At 44.9% G+C, this 27,443-nt stretch overlaps 1 protein-coding gene across 3 annotated transcripts in view; it reads left to right on the forward strand.

The window, feature by feature from the left end:
• Nucleotides 1-27,443, forward strand: part of LOC143767230 (uncharacterized) — a 47,274-nt gene that overhangs the window by 4,615 nt on the left and 15,216 nt on the right. The window contains exons 2-6 of one of the 3 annotated variants that reach the window (XM_077255405.1): nucleotides 2,947-3,027; nucleotides 14,370-14,516; nucleotides 14,646-14,825; nucleotides 14,909-15,032; nucleotides 15,116-15,213. In XM_077255405.1, coding sequence (XP_077111520.1) covers nucleotides 14,439-14,516; nucleotides 14,646-14,825; nucleotides 14,909-15,032; nucleotides 15,116-15,213 — 480 coding nt within the window. In that variant the 5' untranslated portion in view covers nucleotides 2,947-3,027; nucleotides 14,370-14,438. Of the gene's footprint in view, nucleotides 1-2,882; nucleotides 3,028-14,369; nucleotides 14,517-14,645; nucleotides 14,826-14,908; nucleotides 15,033-15,115; nucleotides 15,214-27,443 lie in introns of all 3 variants that reach the window. The other 2 variants (XM_077255404.1, XM_077255406.1) reach the window with 2 other exon arrangements.

Consider the following 27,443-nt stretch of genomic DNA (forward strand, 5'->3'; position numbering starts at 1 on the left):
TTTGTACCCCCAGATGTCCCCCCATTATATGTCCGTGGGCCAGGTCCAGTACCTTCCGCCGATAAGGTTTGGGTACCACTAACTGTTGCACAGTGTCTTCCCCTTTTTTTTCTACCTGGTAGAGTAAATCATTTTCAAGAACCATGTACGGGTACGCTAGCCTAGTGTCAGGTTCTACGGGCACCCCATCTATCATTTTTACATTTTTCCTAGCCTGAGTCAGGGTAGGATCTTTCATTTGTTCGCTGTGGAAGTCATCCAACTGGACTCCCAAATCTGGCAGGCCGGGTGCTGGATGGCTATCTGCCTCCGCCTCTCGCTGAATTTCCTCAGTTTCCTCAGTTTCCCCCGCCATAACTGAGAAGGGAAACTGAAGGTTAGATTCAATAACCTCCCCAGCAACATCTTCCTGTGGGGTCTCATCTAGGAACTCGGGACCTCGAGATGGCATGGGGAAAGGTTCACAGCTACCGTGAAGGAGCAACTGACTCTCCCACAACTGCCAGAAATGGGGAAAATCCCGGCCCAGAATTACATCATGTAACAATGCGGGAACGAGTCCCACTTTGTGTTGCACAGACCCATAGGGAGTGGAAATCAGTATGACCGCTGTTAGGTACAAGCAGGTGTCACCATGCACACACGTTACAGAGAATTCATCAGACGAACCAGACGGAAGTGCCACCAGACTAGCTTTCACCAGAGTCACCACACTTCCAGAGTCTAGTAACGCCACAACACTTTTCCCATCAACAGATAATTCACACAGGTGTTTTGCTATATCATTTTGGCCCGCATTCACATTCACCAGCTGTGTAACCAAAGACATGCATTTCTTAGAGTCTATAACATCGCACTGCATGGGTTCAGTGGTAACAGGACAGTTCGCAGAAACATGGCCCTTCTCACGGCAACGAAAACACCTAACAGGCCCCCTACTGAGACCACCGTCCCATACTCTCGGTCTCGGAGCGCGAGCAGTCCCGGGTTCCTGCCCCACAGTTTTTGGCGATTTTCCTTCACCCGTAATCGCTGGAACAGTCTTACCGGTTCCACGAGGAGGAGGCACAGACCGGGTGCTGGCGGTGTCGTCGGGAAGTCCTTCTGCCACGGAATAACGCTCGACCAACTCCACAAGTTGATCCGCTGTCGTGGGATTTCCTTGGCTTACCCACTTTTTCAGCGCTGGTGGTAGTACCCTCAGGTACTTGTCCAAGACAATCCGCCGGATTATTTCGGGCGTTGTCAGTTCCTCGGGTTGCAGCCATTTCTTTGTCAAGTAGATCAGGTCGAACATCTGAGACCGCGCCGGTTTATCTTGCTGGTATGTCCACTGGTGTACCCTCTGTGCACGGACAGCCGTCGTCACACCGAGCCGGGCCAGGATCTCAGCTCTCAGCTTCTCAAAGTCCTGCGCGACTTCCGGGTCCAAGTCATGGTAAGCTTTTTGGGCCTCGCCGGAAAGAAACGGAGCAATTAGATCGGCCCATCGTTCCTTCGGCCACTTCTCTCTCAACGCTGTCCGCTCAAACGTTGTCAGGTACGCCTCGACGTCATCTTCTGCGGTCAGCTTTTGCCAGTATCGACTCACATGGATCCTCCTGGACTCTGCTTCCGGGTTAGCCTCAGGCATGCTCAGCAAGCGTTGCGCCACCTGTTGGAGAAGCTGGCGGTCTGCAGCCGTCATGTCCAGTAACTCCTTCAGCTGTGCGGCCATCAAGCGATTAGCTTCCTGCTGTGCGGCAGTGGCCTGCTGCTGTATGGCAGTGGACTGCACTAGTGCTTTCACCACGTCTTCCATACTGTCGCCTGTGCCACGGAGTGCCCGCGTTCTCCACCACAATGTAACAAAACACTCCGGGATCGCCTTTGCTGGGGTCAAAGGTCACGTGGTTTGTGCATTAAACTCTGAGGCGACAGCAGGTTTCCAGGTAGACTGACCTCAGGTCAGGTTTATTAAAGTGAAAGCAAATACAGAAAACAAATCATAAAAATAAATCCTTGCCTGTCCGGCACTTACTAAACAAACACGTTCCTATCTAACAACTGGGGGGGCTACTCCCACCCAGCAAACATAACACAGGTCATGAGCACAGCTCTTACTCACATGTGTCTCACACAGACAGACATTCTGTGTGCCCCAGGCTGACACCTGAAACCTCCAGCTGGTCAGCCTTTATTCCTGCAGTTATTAACCCCTCGGTATCCTGAAGATACTGAGCGGCCTAATTCACATAGGACAAATACCTGGGCGAGATATACCTGCCCCCGACTACCAGGCCGACATGACTCTTACATAATATTGAGCTATTTATTTCTTAGCCATGTACCACATTTGAGAAACAGTAGTTTAACCATGTGTATCAATGGCCAAATCTTCAAAATACCACAATATGCAAACCAAAGGTGTTTTTTCTATTTGTACAAAGTAAACTGTCTACAATGTCCAGAACACTCTTCAAAAGGATTCTAGATTAGTGTAAGTTTACATCATATGCAATAGCTGGGAAATTCTGAGATTCACTTAATAATAAATGTGGAATCCTGTCTAGAATGTGCTGCCAATGTTCATCTTCAATGAGGCCTATTACGCTCTCCCTTTTTGCTTTAGAGCATATGGGAAGAGTATATGGGATATTTCACTAGTACATGATCCAGAAGGGCACTGTGTTGGTAGATATGCAACAGATACAGACTTATTTGTGTGCAGGAGGAGTTTATATTTTTCTGACAGTAGATGGTGATATTGTTACTGTTATATGCTTAGTTGAATGTAATGCATATACTTTGGTTTCACTCTCTCTCTCTCTGGTAAAATGTCCTTTAGACTTCCTCTTATGCTGTATTAAGAAGCTGATGCATGTACCTCATGTTCTGTGTAGATAAAAGTTGAATTACCCCATATAATCTACTCACACAAGTTTCTCCTGCGACAAAACTATGCAGCAGGTTATGGGCCCAGCATAGAAGACAAAAAAGGACTTGGTGAATGCAAAAGAATACTTCAGAGCAATTCTCTCCAAACAAGTAAGACAAATAAGTTAAAGATGAGCAGCAGTTCAGAGCTGAAACTCACAGTAGCTAAGCTGAACAATGAGAACTATCAGTTATGGAAGTTCAAAGTGGAGATTTTATTGTCTAAAGATAATTTATTAGATGTAATCACTACAGACAGACCCAATGATAATAATCAGACATGGGATAAGAAAAACAGACAAGCAGGAGCTGCTATTAGCTTATTAGTGGAGAATGATCCGTTACTCCACATAAGGAATGAGAATACAGCAAAGGGAATGTGGGAAGCATTGAGAAAGCTACATGAAAGATCCAGCTTAAATCACAAACTATTCCTGCTAAGAAAACTTTACAAGATGAGATTAAGTGCGAGGAAAGACATGCAGGAGCATATAAACTCCATGATGGAGGTGGTAACACAGCTGAGATCAGTCGGTGAAGACATTAAGGAAAGCCATATAGCAGCAAAATTATTGTGCAGTTTACCAGATTCATACACCGTTCTGATAAATGCACTAGAGACAAGACCTGAAGCAGACATTAGACTAGAGTTTGTAAAGACCAGACTTATAGATGAATATCGTAGAAGGAAAGCAAACGATTCCACTGAAAGGGATAGTGAAAATGCTCTTAAAGCGACAGACAAGAAGCTCCATGATACAGACACAAGAGAATGTTTCAGAAGTAATGAAAAGGGACTTTTAAAAAAAGACTGTACTATATGGAAAGCAGAACAACAGAAATTACACCAAAAGGGGAATAAACAATGTAAAAGGTACAATGTCTAACCCACATGCAAATCACTGGAATGGTACTTTTAAAGTAACGGATAAAGAGTTGTCAGGCTGGTTTATTGACTCAGGAGCAACAAGTCACATAACTAGTGATAAAAGCTTCTTTACTGAACTTGATGAAAATAAGAAGGAAGCAATTTATCTTGCAGATGGGAGAAAAATAACCGCAGAAGGCATTCAAGGAATGCTAATCTGTCCTGATAGATTTGGACATAATTCAAAATTACTAGTAAGGATGTGTTCTATGTTCCAGGACTAGAAGGAGGGTTGTTATCCATAAAGCGTCTGATAACCAAAGGACTGTAAAATTCAAAGATAGTAATTGTACAATCCTACGGGAGATAAGGTAATAATGTCAAAGCAGGTGAACAATTATATCATCTAGACCAGTGATTTTCAACCAGTGTTCCGCAGCACACTAGTGTGCCACAACACATGGTCGGGTGTGCCGCGGGGAAAGTTCCCCAAACTATGGTGCCCCCTTTGTTTTGTTCCCCGGCAATGCGCAGCGATGCACAGTCACGGAATAACACATGCGCGAGCTTTGAACGCTCGCGCGACTTAATGACGTCACCGAGGCCGGCGCGTCATCCTGAGAGCGGAGGGACTCTCGCATTTGCCCGCCGCCAAGGTAATGCCCGCCAATAATGCTGTGTATAATCATTAAGTCAGCAACAGCTCATTAACAGTTAATCAGCTGTTGCTGACTATATGAGCTTTTGCCTGAGTATATGAACTGTTGGCAGAATACTCAGCATATGAGCTGGTACTTTTAGTACCTGGCAGAGGTCCTTTAAGTGTGGCAGATAATGTAATACTCTTCTATTTTAGTGTGTGGCTGCGCACACTATCTCAGCAGTGATGGAGAAGTATTTGAGAATGGAAAAGGCAAATGCCGAACAGGACCCTAGACACAATTCTAACCCAGATGAAGGCCCTAGTATGAGAGGTCGACAAAAGAAAAAAGACAAGACGGTGAGCTCAAGGCAATACAATGAAAGCTATCTTTCATTTGGATTTACTTTCACTGGGGATGCGACAGCACCAACACCACTGTGCTTGGTGTGTGGTGAGAAGCTATCCAATAGCGCCATGGTGCCAAGCAAGCTTAAACGCCATCTCCAAACGAAACACCCTTCCGTTCAAAACAAGCCGATGGAGTATTTTGTACGCTTACGTACAAACAATAAGGGGCAACTTTTTGGAGAAAAAGCACAAAGGTAAATGAGAGAGCCCTCAAAGCTAGCTACATTGTTGCTGAACTCATAGCTAAATCAAAAAAGTCACACACTGTGGCAGAAACATTAATACTGCCAGCTTGTAAAGCTATTGTAAATGAGATGCTTGGCCCTGACGCAGCCAAAGAGATAGCTAAAGTGCCTCTCTCTGATAACACAATTGCCAGACGGATTGATGACATGTCTGCGGACATTGAAACAGTTGTTTTGGAAAAGGTGCGGATCAGTAAGAAATTTGCCTTGCAACTTGATGAGTTGACGGATATCAGTGGACATTGTCAGCTGTTGGCCAATGTGCGTTTTGTGGATGGAGAAGCCATTAGAGAAAACTTCCTATTTTGCAAGGCACTGCCAGAAAAATCAACAGGAGAGGTAATATTCCAGGTCACATCGGAATATCTTGATAAAAGTGGGCTTACATGGGAAAACTGCACAGGTGTCTGCACTGATGGAGCCGCAGCCATGGTCGGGCGCATCAAAGGCTTTGTAAGTAGGGTTAAAGAAACCCAGATGTTCTTGTTACCCACTGTTTCTTGCACCGTGAGGCCCTCGTTGCAAAGACCTTACCAGCAGATCTAGCTCCCGTGTTGGATGATGTTGTGCGCATAGTGAACTTTGTGAAGACGCGACCTTTGAGATGTCGCTTATTTGCGTCTTTGTGTACAGAAATGGGAGCGGAACATAAAATCTTATTGCTCCACACGGAGGTCAGGTGGCTGTCACGCAGCAAAGTGCTGGCCCGTGTGTATGAGTTGCGAGAGGAACTTAAAATATTTCTGACAAACGAGAGGTCCGATTATTCAAAGCTGCTTGCAAGTGATGAGTGGTGTGCAAAGCTGGCATACCTGGCTGATATATTTCAATATCTGAATGAACTAAACACACAGATGCAAGGCCGAAATGAAAACCTGCTTACAAGCACTGATAAAATGAACGGATTCCGTTTAAAGTTGCAGCTCTGGCAGCAACATGTGCAGGGTGGCAACCTTCAGATGTTCCCGCTCACCGAGAAACTGCATGATGACAACACTGCTGCAATGTGCGAGGTGATTGGCAGACATTTGAAAACTCTTGAGGAGACGTTATCGTTTTATTTCTCTTCAACCTTCACAGAATGCCTTGACTGGGTTAGGGACCCATACAGCTCATTATCCGTTGCTGGAAAGGACATGACTTTAAAGGAGCAAGAGGAACGCATTGAACTGAAGCAAGATCGCTGTTTAAAGCTAAAGTTTGCTGATCTTCCTTTGGACAGTTTTTGGTTATCTGTTGCCAAGGAGTTCCCCATTCTGGCCAACAAAGCTATTTTGACATTGCTCCCATTTTCGACCACATATCTATGTGAGCTGGGCTTCTCAAGCTTGACTGCGATAAAAACTAAAAACAGGGAGAGACAGAACTGTTGAGGAAGAGCTTCGTGTGTGTCTTTCCACCATTCCTGCCAGGATATCCCTTTTGTGTTTATCGAAACAGGCCCAGGTTTCACACTGAGTGAGTATAAATACATTTAGAATCTATATTATTAACTATATATAGAATATGTACTGTTTTAGTGTCATTTTGTGCCATTTTGGTTGGTGGTGTGCCCCGGGATTTTTTAAGTATAAAAAGTGTGCCGCGGCTCAAAAAAGGTTGAAAATCACTGATCTAGACACATTAAAGGAACAGATGAAGTTATGTACACATAATCACAAGAATTGTATTAATCTAGAACACAGACATCCTGAGAGTATAATGGCGTTACAAAAGAAGAATTTGACAACAGACCTATTGATATGTGATTGCTCAATTACCGTAAAATGTGAATGTTGTACAAAATCTAAAGCTACAAGAGTATCTATACCTAAAGAGAGTGAGACAGATAGCACACGGCCACTTGATTTGGTGCACACTGATGTATGTGGACCCATGAAAGTGACCACATCAGGAGGTAATTGATATATGGTGACCTTCATAGATGACTACTCAAGATAAACAGTCATGTACTTACTAAAGAACAAAAGTTAAGTTTTTGAAAAATTAATAGACTGTGACAAAGTCAAATGACAAGTTTCAGAGGAAGCCGATCATCATCAGAAGTGATAATGGAGGTGAATTTACAGGACACCAAATAGAAAATTACTTAAGACAGAATGGAATAGAGCATCAAAAGACTGTTCCATACACACCTGACCAGAACGGGGAAGCAGAAAGGAAAAACAGAACTCTGATTGAAATGATAAGATGTATGCTAACAGACTCCAAACTACCAGAGAAATACTGGGGTGAAGCAGCAATGACAGCTACTTATCTGCTAAACAGACTTTTACAAGAAAACTGAAAAAAAAACATGAACTGTGGCAAGGTAAGAAACCAAGTGTGAATCATTTAAGAGTTTTTGGTTGCAAAGTTTTTGTGTTTATTCCAGAAGAAAAAATGCTCCAAACTTCAAAACACAGCCATTGAAGGAATATTTGTCGGATATAGTGACAATTGCAAAGGATACAGAATCCTTAGATCCCAAGACAGACAGAATCACTGTGAGTAACAGTGTTACATTCATTGAAGATCTAAATGATGACATAATGACATCACTGGAAATGAAAAATGAGAGAAACAACAGTGATATAACTGCAGGAACATCTGATGAAAAAGAAGTGGAAATCGATGAAAATAAAAGACTGAAAGTCAAGAGATACAGCTCCATACAGACACAGAACCAAGGCGCTCAATAAGGCCGGTTTCACACGTCAGTGATTCCGGTACGTGAGGTGTCAGTTTTCTCACGTACCGGAGACACTGACTCACGTAGACACATTAAAATCAATGTGTCTCTGCACATGTCAGCGTGTTTTCATGGACCGTGTGTCCGTTTGAAAAACACGGAGACATGTCAGTGTTCGTGGGAGCGCACGGATCACACGGACCCATTAAAGTCAATGGGTCCGTGTAAAACACGTACCGCACACGGATGCTGTCCGTGTGCAGACCGTGTGCCCTGCAGGAGACAGCGCTACGTGGTGCTGAAGCCGCCATTCATATCTTCTCTCCAGCAGCGTTTGCTGGAGAGAAGATATGAAAAATCCTTTTTTATTTTTTTATTTTCATGTTTAAAATAAAGATCCCTGTCCACTCCCCCCTCCCACCCCCGTGTGCACCTGCCCGCTGTTAATAAAATACTCACCCGGCTCCCTCGCTGCATCCTCTCCGCCGGCTTCTCCTGTATGAGCGGTCACGTGGTGCCGCCCATTAAAGTGATGAATATGCGGCTCCACCTCCCATAGGGGTGGAGCCGCATATTCATGACTGTAATGGGCGGCACCATGTGACCGCTCATACAGGAGAAGGTGCGGCGCGGAGAGGACGCTTCGAGGGAGCCGGGTGAGTATTTTATTAACAGCGGGCGGGCGCACAGGGGGTGGGAGGGGGGTGGGGACAGGGATCTTTATTTTAAACACGAAAATTTTTTTTTAAAAAAAGGATTTTTCATATCTTCTCTCCAGCGAACGCTGCTGGAGAGAAGATATGAATGGCGGCTTCAGCACCAGATGCAGGGGACAGCGCTTATCTCTAGCGCTGTCTTCTGCACGGTCCGTGTGGTACCCAGTCGGCACACGGCTGCCGCACGTGTGCCACACTGATGTGCCACGTGAGCACACGGACACGGATAACTCCGGTACCAATTTTTCCGGTACCGGAATTATCTGGACGTGTGGGACAGGCCTAAGAGAAAACAGGGGAAGATCACCTCAGTGTCTTTCATAAAAGGCAAGTACAAATAAAATGTATGAACTTACATCTTCGGAGGACGTATCAACTTTCAGAAGAAGAGGCCAACAAATGGATAAAGGCTGCAGAAACAAATAAAATCCATGCATGATTGAAAGACATGGACACTGACAGAACTACCAAAAGAAAAAAGGCTATAGGATGTAAATTTGTTTTTAAAGTAAAATTCCAAGCAGACGGCACAGCTGATCGATACCGAGCAAGACTCGTAGCTAAAGGCTATTCTCAGAAATATGGCAAAGACTATGATGAGACATCTGCTCCAGTTGTCAAACACACCACAATCAGGACTTTCACCTATACTCAAGACAAGGCTTAAATAGTGGCACTTCCCACAACAATATATAAACCAATTAGAGAAAAAATGGAAGCCAACGCCAATCTAAAATGTAAACACTTTATTGTTAAACAATTTTAATACAAATACAAAAGTTAAAAAATGAAGATACTAGTGCACAATATAACTGCCCAACTGGGTAATGCACCCCTGATTTATCCTAAATATCCCTATTAGTTAACGCCCACTTGGCTAAGCATCACATATATCCTGAGGGCTGTTATATATTATGTTTCCCCGATCTATAAATTGCTTCTATTCAAAGTGGCTTATCCAAGCCTACATATTAATAAGAAGGCCATGGGAAACGTTATAAATAACGCCAATAATATATATACAGTGGGGCAAAAAAGTATTTAGTCAGTCAGCAATAGTGCAAGTTCCACCACTTAAAAAGATGAGAGGCGTCTGTAATTTACATCATATGTAGACCTCAACTATGGGAGACAAACTGAGAAAAAAAAATCCAGAAAATCACATTGTCTGTTTTTTTATCATTTTATTTGCATATTCTGGTGGAAAATAAGTATTTGGTCAGAAACAAACAATCAAGATTTCTGGCTCTCACAGACCTGTAACTTCTTCTTTAAGAGTCTCCTCTTTCCTCCACTCATTACCTGTAGTAATGGCACCTGTTTAAACTTGTTATCAGTATAAAAAGACACCTGTGCACACCCTCAAACAGTCTGACTCCAAACTCCACTATGGTGAAGACCAAAGAGCTGTCAAAGGACACCAGAAACAAAATTGTAGCCCTGCACCAGGCTGGGAAGACTGAATCTGCAATAGCCAACCAGCTTGGAGTGAAGAAACCAACAGTGGGAGCAACAATTAGAAAATGGAAGACATTCAAGACCACTGATAATCTCCCTCGATCTGGGGCTCCACGCAAAATCCCACCCCGTGGGGTCAGAATGATCACAAGAACGGTGAGCAAAAATCCCAGAACCACGCGGGGGGACCTAGTGAATGAACTGCAGAGAGCTGGGACCAATGTAACAAGGCCTACCATAAGTAACACACTACGCCACCATGGACTCAGATCCTGCAGTGCCAGACGTGTCCCACTGCTTAAGCCAGTACATGTCCGGGCCCGTCTGAAGTTTGCTAGAGAGCATTTGGATGATCCAGAGGAGTTTTGGGAGAATGTCCTATGGTCTGATGAAACCAAACTGGAACTGTTTGGTAGAAACACAACTTGTCGTGTTTGGAGGAAAAAGAATACTGAGTTGCATCCATCAAGCACCATACCTACTGTAAAGCATGGTGGTGGAAACATCATGCTTTGGGGCTGTTTCTCTGCAAAGGGGCCAGGACGACTGATCCGGGTACATGAAAGAATGAATGGGGCCATGTATCGTGAGATTTTGAGTGCAAACCTCCTTCCATCAGCAAGGGCATTGAAGATGAAACGTGGCTGGGTCTTTCAACATGACAATGATCTAAAGCACACCGCCAGGGCAACGAAGGAGTGGCTTCGTAAGAAGCATTTCAAGGTCCTGGAGTGGCCTAGCCAGTCTCCAGATCTCTACCCTATAGAAAACCTTTGGAGGGAGTTGAAAGTCCATGTTGCCAAGCGAAAAGACAAAAACATCACTGCTCTAGAGGAGATCTGCATGGAGGAATGGGCCAACATACCAACAACAGTGTGTGGCAACCTTGTGAAGACTTACAGAAAACGTTTGACCTCTGTCATTGCCAACAAAGGATATATTACAAAGTATTGAGATGAAATTTTGTTTCTGACCAAATACTTATTTTCCACCAGAATATGCAAATAAAATGATAAAAAAACAGACAATGTGATTTTCTGGATTTTTTTTTCTCAGTTTGTCTCCTATAGTTGAGGTCTACCTATGATGTAAATTACAGACGCCTCTCATCTTTTTAAGTGGTGGAACTTGCACTATTGCTGACTGACTAAATACTTTTTTGCCCCACTGTATATATAAATAATTGCTAATAAACTAATACCACATAGAAAGGAGCTTAGTGCTGATAAATGGTCCGTCATGAGTCATATATGATTAATAGGGCAAAAATATACCTCAATATGGTTTTAAGTGCGACAGACACAAGCAAATCTATAAAGTCTTTTTTATATAAAGATTAATATAATCCCAGTGTAACGGGCATAGGCGCAAATTGCATGCACTCAGTAAGTTAGAGCCTGCATATATAGTGTGGCAGTATTAGCAGCAACCAAAAAATGGACAGAAGGCGATCAATCTAAATAAACATGAGGATAAAGGGGTATACAACCTAGTTTAGCAGCGTGTGTCCCCGACACGCGTTTCGCGTTCCGCTTCTTCCTGGGGGGTTTACCTTATGTGTGGGCATGTCTAGCGCGCTTTTATTCACCCATGGATCAATGGTGGCAGTGGTTTTTTGCGGCGCTTCCGCCTACGTGCCGGGCATGACGTCAGCCCCTGTCGGCGTCACGTGCTGCTGGCGCGCACACCCCCATCCGACGCGTCAGGATAGGGGGGCGGAGCCAACAGCAGTCTGGACGCGTCTCCAGGGCTACCCATACCCGGAAGTCTACAGGAGCGCTCACCGCTGCACAACACTGAACCTGCATGTCAGTGTCCCTCATCCTGCAACCTGCCGTATCAGTTCTAAAGGGAATATTACTACCTGTGTTCCCCAAGAGACCACCTTAAAGCTCAAAAGTGAGATATATATAATTACCCATGTATTTTTCTTACACAATTGTGCAGCCCCCTGAGAATTTAAATTAACACATATAATAAGTGAATAAAGTAAAATAATCAAGTGTCTAAACTGTCAATTACACTATCTTAGTGAATAGTGCAGTAAACATGAGTGATTACAGTAAGCCTATTAAATGTAGACCAATACTTTCATTACTGTAAAAAATATTAATAAATAATACATAAATCGTGAATTCTATAGTGTATCCCATAAAGTGTTACTTAGTGTATATCTAATAAACAAATAACTTATAGTGCTAAAATAAAGGATGTATGAATAACCAACATTTCAAAGGGGATGCTTTAATTTATTTAGACTGATATCCTGAAGTGCACAAAACAGTGCTGCCTAAAAATAAGGCAGGAAGTAAAAAAAAAAAAACCTTTTTAACATTTCACAAGGGTATCCACATATACAGGAAATCTACCAGTGGCTATCTTTTCTTGTTCTCAGGCGGACCAAATAGTTGGACTAGTAAGAAACAATCTATAGTAACACTGTCCTCAACAGAAGCAAAATATGTCGCCGCAGCACATGCCAGTCAAGAAGTTCTATGGTTAAGACCGCTTCTAACAGACTTAGGACAACAATTGGAACCAACAAAGATGTATGAGAACAATCAAGAATATCTAGTTCTTGCTCATGTAAAGAGTTAATCCAAGAACTAAACACATTGATGTAAAGTTTCACTTCTTGAGAGCTCACCAGGAACAAGGAATCCTAAATTTAGAGTACTGCCCAACTGAAGATATGACAGGAGATATTTTCACAAAGGCATCGAATGCTGAAAGACATTAGAGACTGATGAAGAAATTAGGCTTAACTGAATAAGTCTTTACTGATGAGAAAGCTTGTTGGCAGATATGCAACTGATACAGACTTATTTGTGTGCAGGCGGAGTTTACACTTAGTTGAATGTAATGCATACACTTGTACTTTGGTTTCACTTTCTCTCTGTAAAAGGTCCTTTAGACTTTCTGCTACGCTGTATTAAGAAGCTGATGCATGTACATCATGTTCTGTGTAGATAAAAGTTGAATTACCCCATATAATCTACTCTCACAAGTTTCTTCTGTGACCAAACTATGCAACACACTGTACAATACTGATATCAGACCCCCGGGACACTGTGAATTGGCTGTTCCATATATAATCACGTTTTTAGATAGGAATGTGTCTTGATTAGACCTTTCTGCTTGATGCGCATGTCTATCTAGTTTGCGGTTCTACAGCTGGAGGTCTGTGGAGATTCCTCACTACTGGATGCAGGGGACATTAACCCCCTCAGTGCTGCAGTCACATTCCAGAAGACAGAAGATGTTCCCGTCTGTGTCGCTATATCAGGGTCTCTGTCTGTATTGGATTACATTGGGTCACTTCCCTCCTGACGTCGCTCGTTGCTCTGTTACTGTATAGTCTCCAATATGGCCGTATATTAGGATATCATTTAAATGTTTAACATTTTTTCCTTTAAGATTTGTTCTATGTTTTTGGTGCTGGTGTAAGAAGGAGGCCGTGGGTACCTGCTCTGCGCCGGGTGCGGAACTGTTGGGGCTGTCACCTCTGTTGTCCAGGGGAAAGCTTAGGGGACCGGACCTAGACTTGCAGGGGGTGTGGCTAAGCTAGAAAAGCCACAGCGCGCATGGAAGCGATCAAACGTGACAGGAACAGACCACGCAGCAAGGAGAAGTGAGTGCTCTGTCCCTTGAGCACATCCACAATGCAGGCCCGCGCCCAAGCATCCCCACTGCCCCCTGTAGAGACTGCACAGAGACATGCAGTGTGCCCGCTGACCCTGACGGAGCAAAGCGCCGAACACTTCGGGCCCACAAGTACAGCGCATGGGCCGCCTGAGAGACACCGGGTGTGTGACCGTTATCTGCGCCCTGACCACCCGGTGTATATTTGCCGAGCCACGTTAGGCTCAAACACTGCTGTGGCCCGTACCCTCTCTGCTGCGTCAGTATATGGACTAGGAGCTCAGTGCAGGGTAACCAAGACTAAACGCTGCCGTCAGAAGACGGGTCATCGTTATCTCCAGGACTTTACCAGACCAACCCGATGCCAGCCATTGTTGACCCCACCGCTTGCCTTGCAACCCCCGCAGCCTGAACACCCACTGACTTCATAAGTTAACCCTATCAGAACTAATACTCCTACTATATCCGTTGTTCCTTTCACCAGTATAGGCTTTTACATCTGAACTGCTTATTTTTCCCCATCTAACCATTTATCTCCCTACGTGGAGTATCCATGTGTTCAGTAAAACTGTTAACCCTTGCTCTGTCTCTTGTCAGTCACTGCATTCCGCAACCTGCTCACACTGGATTGGAAATATTCTGTGAGAAATCTTTGTATGTGACTATAATCGGGCTGTGTGTTATACTGGGGGCAGGACAGGGCCATGACTGGATGTAGTGATCATGTGAAGCCGGTAACAGCTCTGGAAATTTCAAACATGGGATTTTTATGATGTTTCATCATCATCTTCTCCCCATTCAGGTCCCTATAATATCGGATCCTCTCAGTGGAGATCTATATAAGAGAATTCTCCTGAGTGACCCTACAAGGATGGATAGGGACAGGGACAAGATGGCGGAGAGGATATTACACCTCACCCTAGAGATCCTCTTCCGGCTTACTGGAGAGGTGAGAGATCCTGATGACATCACATTACATCATTCTTATCTATGGGAGTAACAGACGGACAGAACTGGAGAGGTGAGGACTCTGGAAATGTCTGTAGTGAGATTTATTAATGTGTCTCTCCATAATCAGGATTACACAGTAGTGAAGAAGACCTCTGGTGAGCGCAGTCAGGCCCCTGTGTCTGACGGATGGGGAAGACCCCTGAGCCCAATCACAGGGTCTCCACCTCACCCCCTGATACATGAGGACATCAATACCCAGAAGATCCTAGAAATCACTTACAAGATGATTGAGCTGCTGACTGTAGAGGTGACACTGCTGGGAATGCTGGGACATTATACAGTAACGATATGAAGGGATCGGGGGGATGACGGTATCATTGTATGTGTCAGGTTCCTATAAGGTGTCAGGATGTCACCGTCTATTTCTCCATGGAGGAGTGGGAATATTTAGAAGGACACAAGCATCTCTACAAGGACGTCATGATGGAAGTTCGCCAGCCCCTCACATCACCAGGTAATAGACAGGACTAAATACACACGGCCTATGATTATCTGTATTTAAAGAATAAATTCAGTCCCTGTATGTGTTTCCTACAGATCAATCCAGTAAGAGGACAACACCAGAGAGATGTCCCCGTCCTCTTCTTCCACATGACTGTAAACAAGAAAATCCCAATGTTCCTCAGGATCATCAGGTAGATGGAGAGAAGGTGTCATGAGATCTTCCCTATGTTGTGTAGAAGGCTGTGAAGGTCTTGTGTTCAGTCATTTTTTATCCCCCAGCATTGTACACTGAATGGACAATTTATTAGAGACACTTTCACACTCCCAAATTTATATGGCTGTCTCACTGCGACCTAAATCAGAGTGATCAGTTTTCTGAATAAGCACATTGAGCAATATGAATTACTTCAAAAATTATTAGAGCATCAGTATTTCAAAAATTGGCAACATTATGGGGTTTTTTTTACATTCAGTGATGTGAAGAGTATACTGAGAAAAATGTGATCAATGAAAAATATGTAGTTTTATTGGGTCCCATAGATGGAAACAACGTATCAAGGAAAATGTGAACAATAGTGTTGAGAACATGTGGTACAGTTATACACACTGCAGATGAATACAGTGCTAGTGTTCAACTAATGTGTCTGAATGCAGCCATCATTACTTAATATGGATGGGCGATAGCCGCAGTGGTCAGTTCCAGGGTCATTGCCATCCTACAGAAAGGAAAAACTTTATTTGACAAAAGAGGGCAAAAATTATACTACTGAGCAATGGAAATCATTGCACGGATTAATCCAGATCACCCCCGGAGCTTTTTCCGTTTTTCCGTTTTCGTTTTTCGCTCCCCTCCTTCCCAGAGCCATAACTTTTTTATTTTTCCGTCAATTTGGCCATGTGAGGGCTTATTTTTTGCGGGACGAGTTGTACTTTTGAACGACATCATTGGTTTTAGCATGTCGTGTACTAGAAAACGGGAAAAAAATTGCAAGTGCAGTGAAATTGCAAAAAAAGTGCAATCCCACACTTGTTTTTTGCTTGCCTATTTTGCTAGGTTCACTAAATGCTAAAACTGACCTGCCATTATGATTCTGCAGGTCACTACGAGTTCATAGACACCTAACATGACTAGGTTATTTTTCACCTAAGTGGTGAAAAAAAATTCCAAACTTTGCAAAAAACAAAACAAAACAAAATTGCGCCATTTTCCGATACTCGTAGCGTCTCCATTTTTCGTGATCTGGGGTCGTTTGAGGGCTTATTTTTTGCGTGCCGAGCTGGCGTTTTTAATGATAGCATTTTGGTGTAGATACGTTCTTTTGATCGCCCGTTATTGCATTTTAATGCAATGTCGTGGCGACCAAAAAAACGTAAATCTGGCGTTTCGAATTTTTTTCTCATTACGCCATTTAGCGATCAGGTTAATGCTTTTTTTTATTGATAGATCGGGCGATTCTGAACGCGGCGATACCAAATATGTGTAGGTTGGGGTTTTTTTTAATTGATTTATTTTGATTGGGGCGAAAGGGGGGTGATTTAAACTTTTATATTTTTTTTATTTTTTTCACATTTTTAAAAACTTTTTTTTTTACTTTTGCCATGCTTCTATAGCCTCCATGGGAGGCTAGAAGCAGGCACAGCCCGATCGGCTCTGCTACATAACAGCGATCATCAGATCGCTGTTATGTAGCTAAAATGCAGGTGTGCTGTGAGCGCCGACCACAGGGGGGCGCTCACAGCACACCGGCATCAGTAACCATAGAGGTCTCAAGGACCTCTATGGTTACCTTCCTGATGCATCGCCGACCCCCGATCATGTGACGGGGGTCGGCGATGCGCTCATATCCGGCCGCCCGGCCGGATGCGGTAGTTAAATGCCGCTGTCTGCGTTTGACAGCGGCATTTAACTAGTTAATAGCGGCGGGTGATCGCGATTTCACCCGCCGCTATTGCGCGCACATGTCAGCTGTAAAAAACAGCTGACATGTCGCGACTTTGATGTGCGCTCACCGCCGGAGCGCACATCAAAGCGGGGGTCCCGACATGTGACGTACTATTCCGTCACATGTCGGGAAGGGGTTAATGTTAGAAGGGTCAAAATTTGGCACAAGCAGTGTCAATTCATGGACCTTTTCTGTCAGGGGTCCACAGTTCTTACTGATGGAGGATATTTTTTAGCACATTCTGAGTCCTCTGATACCTGTGGATGGATGTTTTGACACTAGGACTTAAGTATTGTGAGTTTGCCTCTTCATGGCAGCTGTTTACTCTATGGTACAAGGATAATGACGTATGACATGTAGTAATTGATTACTTGCAATATAAGTGTTGCTTGGGTCAAGGTGTCCCATTGCAACCCAGGGTGTGTATGTATGTATTTGTATTTGATACACTGCAAGTTTTTCCACCTACAAAGAATGGAGAGGTCTGTAATTTTTATTGTAGGTACACTTCAGCTGTCAGAGTCAGAATCTAGAAATAAAAAAAACAAAAAATCCCATTGTATGATTTTTGCATAATTTGCATTTTATTGCATGAAATATGTATTTGATGTAATAGAAAACAGAACTTAATATTTGGTTCAGAAACCTTTGTTTGCAGTTACAGAGGTCAGACATTTCCTGTAGTTCTTGACCAAGTTTGCACACACTGCAGCAGGGATTTTGGCCCACTCCTCCATAGAAATCTTCTTCAGATCTTTCAGTTTTCGGGGCTGTTGCTAGGCAACATTGAGTTTCAGCTCCCTCCAAAGATTTTCTATTGGATTCAGGTCTGGAGACTTGCTAGGCCACTCCAGGACCTTGAAATCCTTCTTATGGAGCCACTCCTAAGTTTCCCTTCCTGTGTGTTTCAGGTCCTTGACCAGGTGCTCCCGTGTAGTTTTGGGCTGATTCCTGACCTTTCTCATAATCATTCTTACCCCCACGAGGCTAGATCTTGCGTGCATCCCCAGACTGAGGTAGATTGACAGTCATTTTGTGTTTCTTCCATTTTCTAATAATTGTGCCAACAGTTGTTGCATTCTCACTCACCAAGCTGCTTGCCTATTAGCCATCCCAGTCTTGTGCAGGTCTACAATTTTGTCCCTGCTGTCCATAAACTGCTCTTTGGTCTTGTTCCCATGGTGGAAAGGTTGTTATACTGGTAACGAGTCCAAACAGGTGCAATTAATACAGATAATTTGTGCAGAGTAGGAGGCCTTCTTAAAGAAAAACTAACAGGTCTGTGAGAGATAGAATTCTTGTTAGTTAGTAGTGTCACGGCTCTGTTGTCGGGTATCCCAGGACCAGTGGCTCCTTCTCTGTCCCTAACACTAGGGGCAATCTTGCTCACCCTGTTCCCCAGATTACTTCTGACGGTGAAAACGCCGGGGCCACATACCTTGCCTTTAGTTCCTGAATCCACCTTCAGTTTGTACCCTTCCCCATGCAGGGAAGAGGGGAGAAGTAGCGTATCGTGATACACAAACCAGACTAACGAGGTAATATGAATAGATGTAATGAAAAATACCAAACATACAAATAAACACACACAAATAACAGTGGGGTGCATTGGAGAGTGGAGGATGGGGTTAAACCACAGTTGGAGCAGAAAGGGAATTGTCATACACTCAAAACCAACCACCTTCTCCAACAACAACCACCAACAACCTCCAGCCATGCAGCAATAGCTAGCTCTGACAGAGAGCTACCCAGGACCCAGTTTATATAGGATATGGGAGTAGCTAACAGTGCACAGGTGGGAGCCTAAACTCTCCAGGAGCTCTCAACTGATAAGATTGCACTGCAAAAAGAAATTTACACAATTTAATATGAATAGGTGAAGGGCTTCTAATCAGTGCAGGAGTAGGAAAAATCAGACGCTGCAGTCTGCTGGCTCCTTTCTGTTGCGGTAAACCCGTGACAAGTAGGGGATCAAATACTTATTTCATGCAATAAAATGCAATTTAATTATTTAAAAATCATACTAAGTGATTTTCAGTTTTTTTTTAATTTTTAGATTCTGTCTCTCACAGTTGAAGTGTACCTACGATAAAAATTACAGACTGCTCCATTCTTTGTAGGTGGGAAAATTTTCAAAATCGTCAGTGTATCAAATATTTATTTTCTCCACTGTATGTGTGTGTGTCCTTCTGTTTGAAGCCTCTGATGCATGCCAGAAAGTCGGTTGGAGCAGCAGCTGTTTCACCGGCAGGGGGAGACAGGGGAGAGAGACTTCCATTTTCGTGAAGTATTCAAATACACTGTCAACATGCCCAAGGCATAATCACAACATGCACTGACTGAGGCACCATTTTATTAAACTGTCAAATAAATTGCACCGATGAGCGTTGTCCTCCCTGCCTGCATTCGGTTTCAGTCATGGAGGCGGAGGCGCTGCAGGTTCAGTCACTGCTATGAGTATACAGAGCGGCAGCTGTAACCACTCCCCCCACCCTCACTGACACTGACTCTACATTGAGGCCAACTGTCATTCAGGGTCGAGGACTCTGTACTCTTTGGGGCTACATTGTACTCTATGGGGCTGCTCTGTACTATGGGCAGTGTATTATACTATATGTAGAACTATGGGAAGTGTATTATACTATATACAGGACTATGAGGTGCGTGTTATACTATATGGAGGACTATAGGGCACTTTATACTATATGGAGGACTATGGTGTGTACATTGTACTATTTGGAGGACTATGTGGTGTGCATTATACTAAACGAGCAAAGTGCTTCCTATTCATCAAGTGATTGGAGTGTTTATGTCGGAACAAAAATGGGAAACAAGCGTCCAGCTACTTCAATATTGTCAATCACCCTTGTCAAATTTCACAAGGGTAACAGGAGAAATTGGACCCCAAAAGTTGTTGCCCAGTTTGTCCTGAGTTAGCTGGTACCCCATATGTGGGGGTAAACCACTGTTTGGGTGCACGTCAGGGCTCGGAAGGGAGGGAGCACCATTTGACTTTTTGAACGCAAGATTGGCTGGAATCAATGGTGGCGCCATGTTGCGTTTGGAGACCCCTGATGTGCCTAAACAGTGGAAACCCCTCAATTCTAACTCCAACACACCCCTAACCCTAATCCCAACTCTAGCCATAACCCTAATCACAACCCTAACCCCAACACACCCCTAACCACAACCCTAACCCCGACACACCCCTAACCCTAATCCCAACCCTAATCCTAACCCTAATCCCAACCCTAACCCTAATCCCAACCCTAACCACAACCCTAACCCCAACACACCCCTAACCATAACCCTAACCACAAGCCTAATCTTAACCCTATTTCCAACCCTAGCCCTAATTCCAACCCTAACTCTAATTCCAACCTTAACCCTAAGGCTATGTGCCCACATTGCGGATTTGTGTGAGATTTTCCGCACTATTTTTGAAAAATCCGCAGGTAAAATGCACTGCGTTTTACCTGCAGATTTACCGTGGATTTCCAGCGGTTTTTTTGTGCGGATTTCACCTGCAGATTCCTGTTGAGGAACAGGTGTAAAACGCTGCAGAATCCGCACAAAGAAATTGACATGCTGCGGAAAATACAATGCAGCGTTTCCGCGCGGTATTTTCTGCACCATGGGCACAGCGGATTTGGTTTTCCATAGGTTTACATGGTACTGTAAACCTGATGGAAAACTGCTACGAATCCGCAGCAGCCAATCCGCCACGGATCCGCAGATAAATCCGCACCGTGTGCACATAGCCTAATTCTAACCCTAATTCTAATTCTAACCCTAATTCTAACCCTAACCCTAGCCCTAACCCCAGCCCTAACCCTATCCCTAACCCTAGCCCTAACCCTAAACCTAGTTCTAACCCTAGCCCTAGTGTAAAAATAAAAGTACATTTATTTTCTTTATTTTTATTATTGTCCCTACCTATGGGGGTGATAAAGGGGGGGTTAATTTACTATTTTTTTTATTTTGATCACTGTGATAAGGTTTTATCACAGTGATCAAAATGTACCTAGAACGAATCTGCCGGCCGGCAGATTCGGCGGGCGCACTGTGCATGCGCCCGCCATTTTGGAAGATGGCTGCGCCCATGGAGCAGACGGACGGACACCGGGAGGCTCGGTAATTATGAGGGGGGGGATCGGAGCACGGGGGATCGGAGCATGGGGGGGATCGGAGCACGGGGGTGGGATCGGAGCATGGGGAGGATCGGAGCGGACAGAAGGACGGGGGAGCGGACAGGCGGACGGAGGGGAGCGGAGCACAGGACGGAGGACTGGGGAGGTGATCGGTAGCGGTGGGGGGGCAGATCAGGGTTTCCAGCCATGGCCAATGATATTGCAGCATCGGCCATGGCTGGATTGTAATATTTAACCATTTTCATAGGTGAAATATTACAAATCGCTCTGATTGGCTGTTTCAGTTTCAACAGCCAATCAGAGCGATCGTAGCCACGAGGGGGTGAAGCCCCCCCCCCCCCCTGGGCTGAAGTACCACTCCCCCTGTCCCTGCAGATCAGGTGAAATTGGGGTTAACCCTTTCACCCGATCTGCAGGGACGCGATCCCTCCATGACGCCACATAGGCGTCACAGGTCGGATTGGCACCGACTTTCATGACGCCTACGTGGCGTCACAGGTCGGGAAGGGGTTAAAGGCACATGACCAATCAGAAGCTGGTCACCCTAAATGAGCTCAGGAGCCCTCCGCCGCTGATCCCAGTTTATCCCAGAGTACCCAGTTCCCTCAGTGGACTTCGTCACTGACCGCAATCCATGGTTTCTCCGACCAAGAGATTGAATCTCTCCTCGATCCCTCTTTGGTTCGGAGTGCTCGCAAGACTGATATACACGGTCCCTCTCCTACATGGGAGCAGTCGGCTAGCAGGGGCCGCGAGTATTCTAGAAACGTACAGGCATCTAGAAACGTACAGGCATCTAGAAAACGGAAGTTTCATTTCATGATCTCTCTCCCCAAGGATTTGCTGAGAACAAGACTCTGAATATGAATCGGATATTGCCTTGGACCTGGACTTGCCAGAGGTTCAGTAAAGGATGGACTCGCCTATTTATATAATCAACCAATCTCTGTACATGGACGAGGGCTCCGGTTCTGCTCTAGACTACGCAGTGTTCCTCAAAAGGAGACTAAACTCCCTCGTAGAGCATTTGCCATTCAGTCCGGATAAGCGATTCACTGGACAGAAGCCTCTACGTGGGATGCCATGCCTGGTCTGATTTTTAAGGGCGATGGGTCCTTTAAGGGGCACCAATCTCCCCACACCATCAACAGACGAGCACACGGAGTGTCGCCTCCATGTATCCTTTTCTGCATCCAGGCCTAAACGAGGCAACCTGTCCTGCCCACCCGGAGACCTGAACTCTGTGGATGTACAGAGGCACCCTTTTTGGCGTCCGAGCATCCCCCTCTGCATCACCACTATTTAGCGGATGATGCAGACAATCCCTCTCCACTTCCCTGTTAAGAGGATGGTGGATTGAGGGTTCCTAATTTTTAACTCTGCACCATCAAAAGAGAGTGGCGATGGCAAGAGACTATGACCTGTTGGATGCAGCCACGCATTCTGCCACTTGGCAGATTAACCGGGTAGAATCTCCTGTGGTATACCTACCAGTATCCCTGCCCGATGTATCATCAATTAAAAATACCACGGACTGTCAGATAGCAAATCTGGTTTGTTCCGTCTTGCGGCTTCGGGTTCAGTGCTCTACCCTCCCTAGCCACTGCATGGATTGCTAGAGCAATGGTTTCCTGGCTGGAGACCTTAACTACTTTGATTCACAATCAAATCTTTTGAGCGGGAGACTAACAAAGGATCATATGTTTCCTACAGACCCAACCAGCAGTGGAAGGGTTGTCCAGGACAATCTAGATCTAAGGGATCTTGGTTCCAAAAAGGGGAATGAAAAGTAAGACCGATCCTGGACCTCAAACTTCTAACAACCTTTCACAAGGTCCTCCTTCTTCGGATGGAGTTCCTCCGCTCAGCCATTACTTCAACAGAAAAAGGTGGAGTTTCTGGCATCCATCGACATTCGGGATGCTTACCCTCACATTCCTATTTTTCCTGTTGTGAATTTGGATTCTGGGCTCCCCCGGTGGCCGCTTGTGGAATTGGACTTGTCATCCTCTTTCCTGTTTCACCTGGTTCCATCAGTAGTGGGTGTCGCTATTTAAGCTCATTTCTCTGGTGGTTTCTTGCCGGTCAACAATGTTATCTGATGCCTCTCAGTGCTTGTTCCTGCTTCTAGACAACTTCTAGATAAGTTGGACTTTTGTCCATGTTTTGTTTTGCCTATTTGTTCCAGTTCACAGCTGAAGTTTTGTTACTGTGTCTGGAAAGCTCTCGTTGATCAGGGATTGCTACTCTGGCGTTATGAGTTAATGCCAGAGTTTAAGGTAATCTCTGGATGGTGTTTTGTTAGTGTTTTTCTGCTGACCATGAAAGTATACTATCTGTCTTCTGCTATCTAGTAAGCGGACCTCAAATTTGCTAAGACTATTTTCCTGCTGCGTTTGTTGTTTCATCTGAACTCACCGTCATTATATGTGGGGGGCTACTGTCTTCTTTGGAATATTTCTCTAGAGGTGAGCCAGGTCTTATATTTCCCTCTGCTAGCTATTTAGGTCTTAGGCCAGAGCTGGGCATCTAGCGATTAATAGGAAATGCTACCTGGCTATTTCTAGTTGCGCGGCAGGCTTAGTTCATGGTCAGTATAGTTCCATCTTCCGAGAGCTTGTCCCTCTATAGGCTTGCTATGATCTCTGCCTGCAGAGATCATGACAGTTTGACCGGCCATTAAAGTGTTAAAGACCCAGGTTGAGAAAGGAGAGTTATAAGAAGTCTGCTGGAATTTTTTTTTTTTTTTTTTTTTTTTCCTCCAGTCTGCCTTGCTGCAGTCTTTTTTTCTCTCTCTCCTCCTAATCTCTGCATGCTCTGTGTGCACCTGACAATAATGGATCTCCAGAGTGTAACTGCGGGTTTGAATAATCTCATCACGAAAGTACAAAATTTACAAGATTTTGTGGTACATGCTCCGGTATCTGAGCCGAGAATTCCTTTGCCGGAGTTCTTCACAGGGAATAGAGCTAGCTTCCAGAATTTCCGAAATAATTGTAAGCTTTATTTGTCCCTGAAGTCTCGTTCAGCTGGAGACCCTGCTCAGCAGGTTAGGATTGTGATTTCCTTGCTCAGGGGTGACCCTCAAGATTGGGCCTTCTCATTGCCAGCAGGGGATCCTGCGTTACGCGATGTGGATGCGTTTTTTCTGGCCTTGGGCTTGCTTTATGAGGAACCTCATTTGGAACTTCAGGCAGAAAAAACTTTGATGGCACTATCTCAGGGGCAAGACGAAGCTGAAGTTTTCTGCCAAAAATTCCGTAAATGGTCTGTGCTTACTCAGTGGAATGAGTGCGCCTTGGCGGCAACTTTCAGAGAAGGTCTCTCTGATGCCGTTAAGGATGTTATGGTGGGGTTCCCTTTGCCTGCAGGTCTGAATGAGTCCATGACAATGGCTATTCAGATTGATAGGCGTCTGCGGGAGCGCAAACCGGTGCACCATCTGGCGGTGTCTATGGAAAAGACGCCAGAAAGTATGCAGTGTGATAGAATTCTGTCCAGGAGCGAGCGACAGAATTTTAGACGGAAGAATGGATTGTGTTTCTATTGTGGGGATTCTACTCATGTTATATCAGCATGCTCTAGGCGTACAAAGAAGCTTGATAAGTCTGTTTCCATTGGCACCATTCAGTCTAAGTTTATTTTGTCTGTAACCCTGATTTGTTCTTTGTCATCCATTGCCACGGACGCCTATGTTGACTCTGGCGCCGCTCTGAGTCTTATGGATTGGTCCTTTGCCAATCGTTGTGGTTTTGATTTAGAGCCTTTGGAGACTCTTATTCCTCTGAAGGGGATTGACTCCACCCCATTGGCTAATAATAAACCACAATACTGGACACAAGTAACCATGCGTATCGATCCGGATCACCAGGAGATTATTCGTTTCCTGGTGCTGTATAATTTACATGACGATTTGGTACTGGGATTGCCATGGTTGCAGTCTCACAACCCAGTCTTGGACTGGAGAGCAATGTCTGTGTTGAGCTGGGGATGTAAGGGTATTCATGGGGACGTACCTTTGGTTTCTATTTCGTCGTCCATTCCCTCTGAAGTCCCTGAGTTCCTCTCTGATTATCAAGACGTCTTTGACGAACCCAAGCTTGGGTCGTTACCTCCGCACCGTGAGTGCGATTGTGCCATAGATTTGATACCGGGTTGTAAATATCCAAAGGGTCGTTTGTTTAATTTGTCTGTGCCGGAACATGCTGCTATGCGGGAATATATAAAGGAGTCTTTGGAAAAGGGACATATTCGTCCATCTTCTTCTCCCTTGGGAGCTGGGTTTTTCTTTGTCTCAAAAAAAGACGGCTCTTTGAGACCATGTATTGATTATCGGCTTCTGAATAAGATCACTGTTAAGTATCAATACCCATTGCCATTGCTTACTGATTTGTTTGCTCGTATAGAGGGTGCTAAGTGGTTCTCAAAAATTGATCTTCGTGGGGCGTATAATTTGGTGCGGATCAGGCAGGGGGATGAGTGGAAGACCGCATTTAATACGCCCGAGGGCCACTTTGAGTATTTGGTCATGCCTTTTGGTCTTTCTAATGCCCCTTCAGTTTTCCAGTCTTTTATGCATGATATTTTCCGCGATTTTCTGGATAAATTTATGATAATATATCTGGATGATATTCTGATTTTTTCTGATGACTGGGACTCTCATGTCCAGCAGGTCAGGAGAGTTTTTCAGGTTCTGCGGTCTAATTCTTTATGTGTGAAGGGGTCTAAGTGCGTTTTTGGGGTCCAGAAAATTTCCTTTTTGGGGTATATTTTTTCTCCCTCTTCCATTGAGATGGATCCCGTCAAGGTGCAAGCTATTTGTGACTGGACTCAGCCCTCCTCTCTTAAGAGTCTTCAGAGATTTTTGGGCTTTGCCAACTTTTACCGCCGATTTATTGCTGGTTTTTCGGATGTCGTTAAACCACTGACTGATTTGACCAGACAAGGCGCTGATGTTGCTAATTGGTCCCCTCATGCTGTAGAGGCCTTTCAGGAGCTTAAGCGCCGTTTTGCCTCTGCCCCTGTGTTGCGTCAGCCTGATGTGAATCTGCCTTTTCAGGTTGAGGTTGACGCTTCGGAGATCGGAGCTGGGGCAGTGTTGTCGCAGAAAGGTTCCGACTGCTCCGTCATTAGGCCTTGTGCCTTCTTTTCTCGCAAATTTTCGCCCGCAGAGCGGAATTATGATGTTGGGAATCGGGAGCTTTTGGCCATGAAGTGGGCTTTTGAGGAGTGGCGCCATTGGCTCGAGGGGGCTAGGCATCAGGTGGTGGTATTGACTGACCACAAAAATTTGATTTATCTTGAGACTGCCAGACGCCTGAATCCTAGACAGGCGCGCTGGTCTTTATTTTTTTCTCGCTTTAATTTTGTGGTGTCATACCTACCGGGTTCTAAGAATGTTAAGGCAGATGCCCTTTCTAGGAGTTTTGACCCGGACTCTCCTGGTAATTCTGAACCCACAGGTATCCTTAGGGAGGGAGTAATTTTGTCGGCCGTTTCTCCTGATCTGCGGCGGTCCTTGCAAGAGTTTCAGGCGGATAGACCGGATCGTTGTCCGCCTGATAGACTGTTTGTTCCGGATGATTGGACCAGCAGAGTCATCTCTGAGGTACATTCTTCTGCATTGGCAGGTCATCCCGGAATTTTTGGTACCAGGGATTTGGTGGCAAGATCCTTCTGGTGGCCTTCCCTGTCACGAGATGTGCGAGTCTTTGTGCAGTCATGTGACGTTTGTGCTCGGGCCAAGTCTTGTAGTTCTCGGGCTAGCGGACTGCTGTTGCCCTTGCCTATTCCTAAGAGGCCTTGGACACACATCTCGATGGATTTTATTTCAGATCTGCCTGTTTCCCAGAAGATGTCTGTCATCTGGGTGGTCTGTGACCGTTTCTCTAAAATGGTCCATTTGGTTCCTCTGCCCAAGTTGCCTTCTTCTTCTGAGTTGGTTCCTCTGTTTTTTCAGAATGTTGTCCGATTGCACGGTATTCCTGAGAATATTGTTTCTGACAGAGGTACCCAATTTGTGTCTAGATTTTGGCGGGCATTCTGTGCTAGGATGGGCATAGATTTGTCTTTTTCATCTGCTTTTCACCCTCAGACTAATGGCCAGACCGAGCGGACTAATCAGACCCTTGAGACATATCTGAGGTGTTTTGTCTCTGCTGACCAGGATGATTGGGTTGCTTTTTTGCCATTGGCAGAGTTCGCCCTCAATAATCGGGCCAGTTCTTCCACCTTGGTGTCCCCGTTTTTCTGTAATTCGGGGTTTCACCCTCGATTTTCCTCCGGTCAGGTGGAATCCTCGGATTGTCCTGGAGTGGATGCGGTGGT

This window comes from Ranitomeya variabilis, chromosome 4, assembly GCF_051348905.1.
Source record: "Ranitomeya variabilis isolate aRanVar5 chromosome 4, aRanVar5.hap1, whole genome shotgun sequence".
Lineage (NCBI taxonomy): Eukaryota > Metazoa > Chordata > Amphibia > Anura > Dendrobatidae > Ranitomeya > Ranitomeya variabilis.